General features: G+C 45.3%; 1 protein-coding gene across 4 annotated transcripts in view; it reads left to right on the top strand.

Annotated features, from left to right (window-relative positions):
* Positions 1-13,665, top strand: part of Mbtps1 (membrane bound transcription factor peptidase, site 1) — a 55,684-nt gene that overhangs the window by 27,736 nt on the left and 14,283 nt on the right. For 3 of the 4 annotated variants that reach the window (XM_036186932.1, XM_036186933.1, XM_036186934.1), the window contains exons 10-14: positions 1,585-1,736; positions 3,855-4,016; positions 7,999-8,143; positions 11,105-11,299; positions 12,144-12,316. In XM_036186932.1, the coding sequence (XP_036042825.1) occupies positions 1,585-1,736; positions 3,855-4,016; positions 7,999-8,143; positions 11,105-11,299; positions 12,144-12,316 (827 nt within the window). The remainder of the gene's footprint in view (positions 1-1,584; positions 1,737-3,854; positions 4,017-7,998; positions 8,144-11,104; positions 11,300-12,143; positions 12,317-13,665) is intronic. The other variant, XM_036186936.1, reaches the window with a different exon arrangement.

Below are 13,665 nucleotides of genomic sequence, written 5' to 3'. Positions count from 1 at the left end.
GTTCTTCCAACAGTCATTGCATTCACTGTCCCTAGTGTTAGTGATTAATTAGTATCAGAATGTTAGTGACCGAGCTGCTTGTGGTTCGATTGTGTATCTCTTCACCCTCCTCTACCTCATTTGGTTCAAAATTAGATGTTCCCCAGAGCAGCACTTGGTTGCTTTATCCTTAAAGAGGTGACTGGGGAGCACCTGTTCATAGTGTTCTTTGGGGTCAGATCATGTCTCATTGTTCTAGTTTGTGCTAATCTCTGGGTGATCTCAGGAAGGGTCCAGAAAGATTCATAGCTGCCTGGGAACATTTAGGCCTTGTCCCCGCCCCATGCCACCCTCCACAGCACTAATCTTCCATGCCAGCCTCAGTTGTACAGTGTGGGTGGGCTCTTTTAGATACTAGGTCTCTGTCCCTCACACACTGGATGCCCTCTCTGGAGCTGACCTATTCACTGCTTTGACTTCTGTCTGGTTGAACCTACTCTGAGTCAGGCCAGCACTCTGCTGTGTGTTCTTTGTGTTCCCCAGTATGTCCTTTGTGCTGTTAGGTAGCAAGAAAACAGAGCATCTGTTAGCATCAGTCTGTAGCTCCCTGGGTAAGTACCTTTACCAACTGTACATGGTGCCATGTCCGTGGCCTTCCTCAAGGGCTCGTTTTTTTCAGTGCTACCAAGAAATGTTTCTGAGTTATCTGTGAAGCTGTGGCAAACAGTGTCTTTACCCTTTGCCCATGCTTCTACACTCCTTTTATGATTGATTGACTGGAAAAGATTTTCATTTCAAATAGGTCAGGTATACTTTTTCTCAACAGAATATAGTAAGTTCTTGGCCAGATTACAAATAAATCAAGTCTAGTCTTAGCCATGTCTAAAAATACAGAAAAAAGGCAGTTGGGTGTGGGGGAGAAAGTTAGTTTAAAATCCTTTTGTATTTTTCATACAGACCCACATTTTAGGGATCTGAAGACTGTGATGTCTGAAGGCATGCCTGTCTTCAGTGATGCCTTACCCTTTGAAACAGCAAATCATAACTACATGCTGGTTTTCTTTATGAAGACACTTGTAAATATTTTTCAGTTTTAGTTTTCCTAGTCTCTGATGTATTACTTAGATTATCAGATGGTAGAGCAGGCTGTTGGTTCTCTCAGTGACAAGTCAGTGACTGCTTTCTGATCTGAGCAATTATTAAAATACCAACAAAATTATTTTTTTTCTTGCTTTGTTATTTTAGTATTATACTTCTTTGTTTTTTGTTTTTTAAGACAGGGTTTCTCTGTATTCTGGCTTTCATGAACCTCTTAGACCAGGCTGGCCTTGAACTCAGAGAGATCCAACTGCCTCTGCCTCCTGAGTGCTGGGATTAAAGGCATATACCATTGCTACCTGGCTAATTTTAGTATTATAAAACATACTAAAGCAGTTTTATTTTCTGTGTTACCACTAGAGCTTGTTTTCATTCCACTGTATATTTTAGACTCAAACCAGCATCTTCTTGGATGACTGTTTAAAACTATCTGGTTTTATTCACACATAACGTTCCATGACTAAGGGCTATAGATGTGATAAGAAACCAAGCTACCCTTGTTTGTAGGAACTGCCAGGAGGCTATGGTCGTGTGAAACCTGACATTGTCACCTATGGTGCCGGAGTGCGGGGTTCCGGTGTGAAAGGGGGCTGCCGGGCACTCTCAGGGACCAGTGTCGCTTCTCCAGTGGTTGCTGGGGCTGTCACCTTGTTAGTAAGGTGAGTATCACACAGCTGACCTTTGCTTCCTCTGCTCCCTCATCTCCCACAGGAGGCAGGATCCCCCCTGTGTGCTAGCTGGAAGCTGCAGTAAACCAGAAAGCCCTGCAGAGCACGGATCTGCTCTCCAGGGCTCGTGATGGAGATGTGTTTGTGTGATGGGCTAGGCTTTGTTCTTGCAATATGTGTGTGTCGGGCAAGAACACAAAGTGCAAGTTTCCTTACTGAACCCTCCCATTTCTTTAGCAAGACATATTTTTTTTCTCATTAAATAAGTTCTGTGCAAATTTAACAATATACCCTTATGTCATGGGACACAGAGAATGACTGGTTTCTGCTGAAACAAGTTAACATAGCCATCACCTCACGTTTTGTTTCCGTGCTCTTAGCTAAGGAGCTGTGAAGCCACTTAGGTCCTGACAGCCAGCTACTTTCCTTGATGACTGACGAGTGTCTGTGCCACGCATTCTGTCGTGTTGAATCTCATCTGTAGTTGGAGTGGAGCTTAGTCCTCGGCCCTTCCTCCTGCAGGTGACGAAACTAGAAGCAGCCAGCGTCTGAAATGTGGTAGACCAGAATTAAAGCACGCCTGCCCGGCCGTGCTCAGATGGGCCATGCTCACTTCCTTCTTCTCAGTTGTGCCTGCATTCCCTGACACCAGTTTCTCCTTCTCTAGTTGAGCTCTTTGTTGACATACCATATTGTAATAATGCAAACCTCTACGTAGTTGAAATTTGTAGTCTATGCTCATTTTATAATGAAGCAAATTACAAGTTGGTTTGTGTATTAATAAGGTTGATTGCCTGATCTTCCCTTATAGGTCAGAGCAGGTCTTTGAAAGTGATAGCACTGCCCAGAAATAAGTATATGCTTCCAGGAAGCATGGCTTCCTTCTTCTGTGAAACAGCAAAAGAGGGAGGCAGTCTCACACTTGATTGGCTCACTCTCACTTTTCTATGTGCTGAGTAAGTCTGTGCAGGCTCTTGTTTCTAGTACTGTGGATTCTAGAAACAGAAAATACTGGTCTGCTTTTGCCTATCACCTAATTGTTAGCAGGAAGCCGGGCTTCCCAATTCTCTGTAGAGCCCATCTGTCTCTGCCAAGTGAGTGGGAAGGTGAGGAGGCTGTGTTTACTGGTCCAGTAGCAGCTCTCAACACGAGCAGTTCAGCATTGAGGGAGCCTTCACCTCACCTCTCCACATCAGATGCCATTGTGGTAGTCCAGCAGTTGGGATTACAGGAGCCTGTGGTATGGTAGATGCTGCTCAGTGAGGAAGTGAGGCTCCTGACCTGTAACTTCTAGTGGTTCTCTCATTCCTCAGGAGAGCTAGCCCCACTGTCTCCTCTTACTGTCTAGTTACCCATTAAAAAACTTGCTTGGCTCTCAGATCAACTTCCATCTGAGTTAATATTTAGGGATCTAAGTGGAAAGTAAGTTTTCCATTTTTGCCTGCCAACTGCCCCATAATCTAGTCACTAAAACTTATTTGTATGTGATACATAGATAAGAAAACATGAACATTTCTGTTATAGTGAGCCAAGCTGGCCAAACAAGGCTACATGTTAGTGTGTTGAGGTGCAGTCTAATGATGGCATGTTCACAGTGGCCTCAGGCCTCCAGATCCCAAACCAAAGACAAGGACTGGCACCAGAGGCAGTGGTCCTCCCTCACCGTGCACCTCCTGCCCACCTCTCGTTGGGTCCCTCTCCAATATCCACTTGTGTTCCTTTCCATCTCCCAGCCAGCCAGCTGGTGTCCCTCTCTGGGGACCCTGCACCTCTTTGATGGTTTTGCCTTCTGTAACCTTTGTGACCGAGGGAAACTGATATTCAGATTATCAGGAAACTATTATTCATTCATTTTGTATAAATAAGTATGAGCCTACAAATTCACTGCTGAGGAAAGTTGTGTGGAGGTTTACTAAATGGTCAGGCCTGACACAGGGACCTGTGGAGCTCATGGGATTCTCATGTCCTGGCTCCAGTGGACCAGAAGTCCTGCTAGATAGAGAACAGACTGCAGGCTACATGCTGGCCCTTTTGCAGATTGGAGGCAGTTTGGTTTTCATCCTACACTAAGAGAAAAGTGAGCAAATACTGCTGCTTCTCTTTCCCCAGCACAGTGCAGAAGCGGGAGCTGGTAAATCCTGCCAGTGTGAAACAAGCCCTGATTGCATCAGCCCGGAGGCTTCCTGGTGTCAACATGTTTGAGCAAGGCCATGGCAAGTTGGATCTGCTGAGAGCCTATCAGATCCTCAGCAGCTATAAACCACAAGCGAGGTGGGTATGTGCTGGCATCCTCAGTAGGGCTTGCCTATCCTGGGCCCTTGGGCCTCCCCTGCATGTGAGAGTAGTCAGTCTGACATTGGGAGTGATGGCCCCACACTCAGGCTCAGTTGTAAGGAAGTGAACTGCTTCTACCAGGTGCTGCCTGCAAAAAACCTGGCTTCTCTTGACACGGTGACACTATATTACCTAATGAATGTGGCAAAAAGAATAGTTTCCATTTCTTTAACACTTTGGAAACAACCTAGGTTTGCAGAAAATTTCCAAAAAGTAAAATTGTCGTGTCATGTTCGCTCAGCTTCTCCGATGAGAGAAAGGTAACAGCTTAGCTGACCCGACACAACTATTTGAAGTCATGTGACACTGGTCTCTGCAGCCGCTCAGACTCTGTGCTTACCCTTGTGATCTTTGTGCTGCACTGTAATTAGTTAGCCTGGCCTCGGCCCCTTGCAGCTTGCTTGTGTTGTGTCATTTATGCTTTGACTCTCGAGCAAAGAGCTGGTTGCTTACATTACAGATTGTCTCCAGTGGGTTTATCTTCCATGTTTTCATGATTGCTCTGAGGCTGTTTTTCACCAAAACTTTTTTGTGGGGGCTGGAGAGATGGCTCAGTGGTTAAGAGCACTGACTGCTCTTCCAGAGGTCCTGAGTTCAATTCCCAGCAACCACATGGTGGCTTACAACCATTTGTAATAAGGTCTGGTGCCCTCTTCTGGTCACACATGTTGTATACATAATAAATAAATAAATTTTAAAAACAAAACAAAAACTTTTTTTTTCACCTTTTATTTTGAGATGATTTTAGATTTATATCAGAGTTTCACAAATAGTACTGAGAACCCAGAAGTTCTCCCAGCTTCTCCTAATTTTGGCATCTTAATGGCACCAGCTCAGCTGCCAAGTCTGGAATGGCACCTAGACAACATTGTATACTGGGTTGCACACAGGCCTTTCTAGTCCAGGACGCCTTTTGTCCTCTGTCCTTCATTTGGCCTTTATATAGATTTGGACCTGTCTCTGGGCTCTGCGTGCCAGTTCACTGCTCTGTCCGTATGCCGCTGCCACTCTGTTCTGTTGAGGGCTTTTATTTGTGTTTTAATGTATAGGAGGCCTGGTTCCCATTGTTCATCTTCTTGGCTCTTTGTGAGATTTTTTTTCTTTGTGTGGCTTTTCATAGTAACTTGGCTTTCCATAAGAGAGCTCGTTAGCATTTTTATTGGGTTACAAGTTTAAATCAGCCAAAGAGGGATGGTTTGTATTAATATGTTTTTAATTGTGTTTGTGGGGAGTGGAGGTGCCGTACATGTTGAGTGCAGTTCCCACAGAGGCCAGACGAGGACATCCAGTCCCTTGAAACTGGAGTTAATAGACAGTTGTGAGCTGTCTGACATGGGTGCTGAGAACCAAACTTGGGTCCTTTGCAAGACCATTCTTTTTTTATTTTATGTGGATGGGTGTGTTGCCCGCATGTATATCTGTCCACCACTTGTGTGTGGCTTCTGTGAAGTCCAGAAGAAGGTGTTGGTCCCCTGGAACAGGAGTTACAGACCTTTGTTAGTTGCCATGTGGGTGCTGGGAATCATACTTGGCTCTCTGAAAGAACAGCCGATGTTCCAAATGTTGAGACATCTCTCTTGTCCCAGTATTTGCTCATAATGGCTGTGCCATTTACTCAAGGTTTTTGTGTCTCCCAAGAGGCTTTATAGACTCCTCCTGTAGGTCTCACATGTTGCTTGGTAAGTTTTAGTGCTTAATCCTTTTATTGTCATTATTGCCAGGCATTTTTCTTTAGTTACAGCTTCTAGCTGATTGTTATAAATTCTTATAATTTAATATCCTGCTGTCTTGTGAATTATGTCTTGATTCAGTTTGCTTGTTGATTCTCTAGTTTTCCAGATATACTAATATATCATGTAATTGGAAACAGAGGTAGTTCTGTCTTTCTTACCAATTCTTAAGCCTTTTTTGGTGCTAGAGACATGGCTCGGTGTTTAAGAATACATTCTATTCTTATGGAAGACCTGAGCAGGGTTCCTAGCTTCCATATTGGGTGTCTGACAATTGCTAGTCACTCCAGCTCCAGAGGGACCTGATGCCTCTAGTTTCTGCAGGGACCTGCACTTGGCTACATACCCACACAGTCTCACACACATAATACATCATTAAAACTTTTTAAAAAATTTAAGCCTTTGTTGACTGTTCTGTCCACTTGGACTGGGTGATGTCTCCAGCAAAGTGCTGATAGCTTTGGCTGGGAGCAGTGGCATCCCCACATGGTCCTTGGTGTTTCTCCACTATATTCAGTGCTGCTTTTGGGACTCGGTGTAGGTGTTATCATAGTAGGGTTTTCTTTTTTTTAAAGATTTATTTATTTATTATGTATACAGCATGTGTGACCAGAAGAGGGCACCAGACCTTATTACAAATGGTTGTAAGCCACCATGTGGTTGCTGGGAATTGAACTCAGGACCTCTGGAAGAACAGTCAGTGCTCTTAACCTCTGAGCCATCTCTCCAGCCCTATGGTAGGGTTTTCTAGTTGCTGGTTTTTTGTATTGCTTCACACCAAGACTATGCTTAGAGTTTTGTAGACTGTTCAGCATCGATAAGAGCCTGTAGTTTAGACTTCCTGACATCAAATCAGTCTCATTCCTGAAACTATCACTGCTTGGACAGTGCTGCTTGGTGTGCTGTTTTCTTTGAGTGGTATTGAATTGTGCTTGCTTGGGAATCCTTAGTTCAATCATGCTAGTTGGTTTAAACTGTTCGTGGACCCTAAGTACTTTTACTGACTCAAATAACCATACACCCAGCCACTAGAAGCGAGACTAGGTGGTATCTATCAGAATGGCTAAATGTAACATATGTTGGTTATAGTTCTCTGTAGATGGCAGAATATCCCTAAAGATGTTGTTTGGGAATCTAGGGATATGGCCCAATCTGTAAACTACTTGCTATTCAAGCATGAGATCATTAATTCAATCCCCAGAATACATATAAAAAAGCTAAATGCAGTGGCCCACTCATGTAATCAGGCAGATCCCTGGAGCTTGCTAGTCAGCCAGTCTAGTTGAATCTATGAGACTCATGTTCTGGTGAGACACCCTACCCCACAAAACTAGTTGAACATCCGTCTATCCTGAGGAACACCACCTGAGGTTGACCTCTGGTGTCCATATGTGCTTAAACATGAAAACATGTACACAAAGATATGTTAGGACTTTACGCAGTAATTCAGTTTGCCCCATATGTTCATCATGAGATAGATGAAACAGAGTACAGAGCCATATGCCCACTGTCTGTCTTCCCTACCCACTTCCTGTGTATCTTCAAATCTGCACAGATCTCTGATACCAATGCATGCTAGGAATAGTGTTAACCTGACTTGAATGCATTTCAGACACTAGGAATGAAAGGGAATGCAGGATCATTGTGTAGCACTTCTGTACCATCTCAGCCCAGGCTGGAACCTCTCCAGGCTCAGCATTTTACTGGAAGGTTTTATGGGTCTCAGCTGAGGGTGTCTGGTACAGCAGAGCAAGAATACAAAGGGTCCTGCTATAAGTGAGGAAGGCAGCTGGTGAACAGGGAATCTGGAGGAATCCAGACTTGGGCTTCCCATGCTTCCCCTCCTGCCCAGCCCCCAAGCAGGGTTTCACAGAGCTGGCTTTTTGACCAAGCAGCAGGCTGCATAGGTACATGGGTGTGTTTCTGCCCAAGAAAGCCTCTTGCAATTTCAGTCCATGGTTTGCTGCCATAGCAGCTGACAGAGCCCCTGACCGCAGAAGGCAGGAGGTGCTTCCTACGGTTCTGTGCTCTTTACTCCACGGTCAGGGAGCTGCACAGTGGGCACACCCCTAGTGCCAAGGGCAGTCCTACAATATGCAGCTCCACTGTGCTGCCTGTGCCCAGCTTGCTGCCTGCTTCCCCGTTGCTTTCTGATGTGGTCTACACTAACACTCTGTTCGTTGTTTCAGCTTGAGTCCTAGCTACATCGACCTGACTGAGTGTCCCTACATGTGGCCCTACTGCTCCCAGCCCATCTACTATGGAGGAATGCCAACAATCGTTAATGTCACCATCCTCAATGGCATGGGAGTCACAGGAAGAATTGTGGATAAGGTGAAACTCCTCTGTGTGACTTGGCCCAGACTTTTGTACCTTTAAGTTATCCCTCCGGAAATTAAGAAAGGGCTGAGCTGGGTGTGGTGGCGCACACCTTTAGTCCCAGCACTTGGGAGGCAGAGGCAGGCAAATCTCTTAAGTTCGAGGACAGCCTGGTCTACATAGCAAGCTCTAGGACAGCCAGTGCTACATAGTGAGACCCTGTCTCCGAAAAGGGGGAGGGGGTGTTGCTTTTACCTGCTCCTATACAGGAAAGTTGGGGCCTCAAGTTATTATCTGGCTTTGACTCCTGAATGGTAGAGCACATTTTTGTTTTCATAGCCACCAACTGATGAAAATGACTTTGTTCCTTAGGGAACATGAACAGGCCTGCATGTTTAGGCCTTTATGTCACTCAGTGATAAAGGATAGAGGGGAAAGCATAAAAAACTGACTTCCACCTCCAGTACCCAGCTATTGTTTAAAATATATTCTTTACCAGACCTTATTGCAACAGGATGTCATGTTTGTTGTTGTGTGGTGGGCAAAAGTTTACTTTAGTTTTTCCACTGTAAGCATATGAAAATACACCAATGTATTGTCAGTGTGTGTCAGCATGATAGGGTGTTGGGTTATCATTTGGTCACTGTGTGCTCTTGCTTGAACAGTTGTGTGGCTTTTCTGTGTAAAAATTTTGCTATTACACACAGAGTTTTCTTTTCTGAGTTATTTCTTCGGCGTGTGGTCCCTAGATGAGACTCTTGAGTCAGGGTGTGGATGTACTGCAGTTGTTGGTACAGGCACCAAATCTCTCCAGGAGAGCTGTGTCCATCAGATTGCTGCTGCTGCTGCTGCTGCTGCTGTTGATGGGTGTCTGTACCATACCTGCACTGGATGACACAGATTTCTCAGTTTTATATTTCAGGAGGCTCTTTTCAATTGTCAGTGTAGTGTTAGTAGTCACACGACTACATCAACATTGCATTCAAGAACATTTCTGTCACCCCTAAAACACTACCCCCATCAGCATTTACTCTGTCCTCGTCGTCATCGTCCGTTCCCCCACCCCTTCACCCCACATCCCTATGGCCATAAATCTGCCCTTTTTCTTTTTCTTTTTTGTGTTTGAGATACATTTTCTGTTTGTCTCTGTGTGTAGCCCTCGCTGCCCTAGAACTGCTGTATAGACCAGGCTAGCCTCAAACTCACAGAGATCCACCTGCCTCTAACTCCCAAATGCTAGGATTGAAGGCCTGCACTGCCGCACCTGGCTCGGTCTGCTTTTCATCTCTTGGTTTGTCTGCTCTGAGTCCATACTGTAGGACTCTGTGTGTGTGTGTGTGTGTGTGTGTGTGTGTGTGTGTGTGTGTGTGTGTGTTTTCTGCTATGACTGGCTTTTCTCATTGAAATCTTCTCAAGGATCCTCATGCATCATTCAGTGATTTACTCCTTTTTATGGCTGAGTCATACTCCAGAGTATGGATGTTGACACTCCAGAGTACAGATTTTGCCACTCCAGAGTATGGATGTTGACACTCCAGTGTGTGGATGTTGACACTTTTTTTCTTCAGTGTGTATGGAGGGAGAGGGAGAGTCTTTTAGAGGTAGGTGCTCTGGTTAGTGAAGACTGTAAAATGACTATATAGGTTGGGCACCTCTGCATGTGTTTACTATCTATCATCTCTCAGTGCCAATTCCCTTTGTGTTTCCTTCCCAGTTTTTGCTGGAGTTGGAGTTTTCCTTGCTGCTCTTACATTGTCTGTATCTTGGAAAGATAGCTGTTGCTATGGGTTTGTTTTTGTTGTGTTGGTTTTTTTTTTTTTTTTTTTTTTTTTTTGAGACAGGGTTTCTCTGTGTAGCCTTGCGCCTTTCCTGGAACTCACTTGGTAGCCCAGGCTGGCCTCAAACTCACAGAGATCCTCCTGCCTCTGCCTCTCGAGTGCTGGGATTATAGGCATGCACCACCACCACCACCTGGCTGTTGCTATGGTTTTTATAGTGTTCCCCTGCTATGCCACCCCCAGTTTTCTTATTCTTTGATATGACTTACTGTGGTGGTTTTATTAACCCTCACTTCTTCTATAAGAGTTTTGTACTTTGGGCTGGGTGGTGGTGGTGCATGCGTGTAATCCCAGCACTCGGGAGGCAGAGGCAGATGGATCTCTGTGAGTTCGGGGCCAGCCTGGGCTACCAAGTGAGTTCCAGGAAAGGTGCAAAGCTACACAGAGAAACCATGTCTTGAAAAACCAAAAAAAAAAAAAAAAAAAAAATTTTGTACTTTGATATAGTTGAACTTTCATCTTTTGTGATTATTTTCTGTTGTTTGAAAAATTATAACCCCCTACAGGGATATGATAAAGTCAGTTTTATGTTTACACTAATTCTTGTTTATTTGATTAAACATTAAGTTTCTTCATCAGTTAGTGTTTGTTGCATAATAGATGAATGGATGGAAGTTAAAATTTTTTTCTCAATTGCCAACCAGTAGCTCCAAGAGTAGCTATTAAAGCTGGTGGTGTGTCCTAGAGGAGCTTCTTTTGCAGACTTTATTTATGTTTTTAGCCCTCTCCTCTCTCCTCTGGCCTGTGATGGGGTGTGCGTGTTACACAGCGGGCAGTACCTACAGCCAGTGCACAGCCCTTCCTCTAGGTACCTGTCACTGGCTGCAGGATTTGGTTGGTGACAGCTGGCTTCTGTGACACTTGAGTGTGTGACTCTCTGAGGACAGGTCTGAGGGTCTGTGCTTGTGGTACTTCTCTTCATCTGATACACGTTCTTAGAGAACGCTTAGCAAGTGCGCCCTATTTCCTAAAGAATAACCCGGCAGAATGTCCACGGCAGTGGTGGTGTGGACTGCTGACGTCATGTTTGTGTCGAGACTCCATCCCAGTGCACCGAAATAGTCCTCAACAGCCAGGCTAGCTCACTTGCATTCCACACAGCTCACTTCACCCTTGGCCTGCTTTCTTTTTCCTGCAGCCTGAGTGGCGGCCCTATTTACCACAGAATGGAGACAACATTGAAGTAGCCTTCTCCTACTCCTCGGTGTTATGGCCTTGGTCAGGCTACCTGGCCATCTCCATTTCTGTGACCAAGAAGGCAGCTTCCTGGGAAGGCATCGCGCAGGGCCACATCATGATCACGGTGGCTTCCCCAGCAGAGATGGAAGTAAGGGTACACCAGGAAGTAGCTTGTTTTTCTTTACCCTTCACCAGCTCCTGCCAGGAGAGGGAGATGTGGGGGTAGCCTCAGTGCTCTGGGTCTCCATTTAATGGACCACAGAGCTTGGCTGGATTAGCCTCATAGGCCATAAACCATGGCCCAGGGCCTCCGAAGCAGCTGTGTCTAAACCCCACTCTGTGCTTTATGCTCTGCTGTTGTCTCAGCAGACAGGACCTTCCTGGGCCTAATTTCAAGCTCAGAATTAGTGCATCTGAAATTAGTCCCCCAAGAAACAAATACAGGGTTGGTCTTGTATTGCTCTAGTGGCTTTTTGGGAACAAAATGCCTAAATTTAAGTCAGAATTAATTGTAACATATGAACATAGGTTATTGTCATATATTCTTATATTTAAGTTATGTGGATTAGATTGGTAAATAGAAACAAGCTTTGTGAGCATAGTATGGTACTGTTGTATGTAGTCCTGGAAGCTGAGGCAGAAAGATCCTGAGTTTGAGGGTTTTTGGTTTTTTTGTTTGTTTGTTTTTGTTTTTGTTTTTGTTTTTAGCATTGGTGTTTTGCCTGCATGTATGTCCTTGTGAGGGTGTTGGGTCCCCTGAAACTGAGGTTACAGACAGCTGTGAGCTGCCATGTGGATGTTGGCGATTGAACCCAGGTCCTCTGGAAGGGCAGCCAGTACTCTAACCACTGAGCCATCTCTCCAGCCCCCCTGAGTTTGAGATCTTATCTCAAAAACAAAAGAAAGAGGAAAAAGAAAAAGTTGTTTTAGAACCTGAACTAAGAGTTGTTCAGAAAGAGTGCATTTCAAGTTTCTGTTTTATCCATTTTCTTTTTCAGTCAAAAAATGGTGCTGAACATACTTCTACAGTGAAGCTTCCCATTAAGGTGAAGATCATTCCCACCCCTCCTCGGAGCAAGAGAGTCCTCTGGGACCAGTATCACAACCTCCGCTACCCCCCAGGCTACTTCCCCAGGGACAACTTGCGGATGAAGAACGATCCTTTAGACTGGTGAGCGGCAGCTTTGCCTATATCCTGTCACCCTAGGGCTGTGTCTTGCTCATATCACTCTTGGGGCTGTGTTGTGAAGACAACCTCTTCTCTAAATAACACTTGAGTAGCAGAAACTGACGTCATGCTCTGTTGTCTTATTTCCCAGTCCACCACTGAGTCAACTGGCAAGTCTGGTCAGTCCCTCTCCTCCTGTCCTCCAGTGTGTGGCCTTCCATTGACTGTGCCTGAGGCCTGGGTGTTGTCCCTGTCCTCTGGACAAGTCTTGGTTCTGTTCTTATTGCTTCTCTGCATTCCATCTGTCGTATGTCAGCCACCATGATCACCTTTAAGAAGGCCCTCTCCACAGCTGTCCATCTACTGCCTGTTGGCTCCATGTTGAAAGTGTGGGACAAGGTTTCTATGTATAGTCCTGGCTGTCCTGAAATTTGTAGACCAGGGTGGCCTCGAACTCAAAGGTCAGCCTCTGCCTCCTGAGTGCCGGGATTAAAGTTGTGTGCCACCACACCCTGCCTGACCAAAATTCTTACAGGGTTGGATTTGTCTTTTTTTTTTTTTTTTTGGAGCTGAGGATCGAACCCAGGGCCTTGCGCTTGCTAGGCAAGTGCTCTACCACTGAGCTAAATCCGCAACCCCTTTTTTTTAACTTTTACATGTATGGATGTTTTATCCGTATGTATATCTGTGCACCACTTACATGCTTGTTACCTGCAGAGGTCAGAAAAGGACATCAGATCCCCTGGAAGTGGTTGTGCATTGCCATGTGGGTGCTAGAAATTGAACCTCTGTAAGAACAGCCAATTTAACCACTGAGCTATCTCTCTAGCTCCAGATTTGCCTTTTAGAATAAAATGTTCCTGAAAGGGAGGGGTGGTAGGTCCAAATCAGACAAGTGATAGGAATAGGGGAAACTGACATCAGGCAAGGCCAGGGGCCTGCACAGGAACCTGTCAAGTGGGCATGGCTGAGGAGATGGGCTCTGGGTTTTTCTGCCAGCATTTAGACAGTTAATCTAGCCGTGCAGGGAAATTGAGCATGTTTAGAAAGGAAAGCAAGCCAAGGTGGATAGGGAATCATGTGCTTAACCTGCACAGAATGTGCCAGTCTGTGTGTCCCTGTGGGGATTGTTCCATGCAGGTGGCTACTAACAAGTTAGTGTGTACCTCTAACGCATGCCCAGGACGTCTTAGGCCTGTCTCTGCATCGTTGTATCATCTGCACACGCCGTGCACTCTCTTGTCACCACTTTAGCTTGTCTAACCCAGTGATGCAGTCCTGGAAAGTCGGGCTCCTGGGCTCCACTCCTGGGATCAGCTCTGGCCTCCTGTGGTAACCAGCAGCGAGAAGAA

Source organism: Onychomys torridus, chromosome 5 (genome assembly GCF_903995425.1).
Source record: "Onychomys torridus chromosome 5, mOncTor1.1, whole genome shotgun sequence".
NCBI lineage: Eukaryota > Metazoa > Chordata > Mammalia > Rodentia > Cricetidae > Onychomys > Onychomys torridus.
Note: the sequence above shows the minus strand (reverse complement) of the source record. Positions and strands in the feature narration are given on the sequence as shown.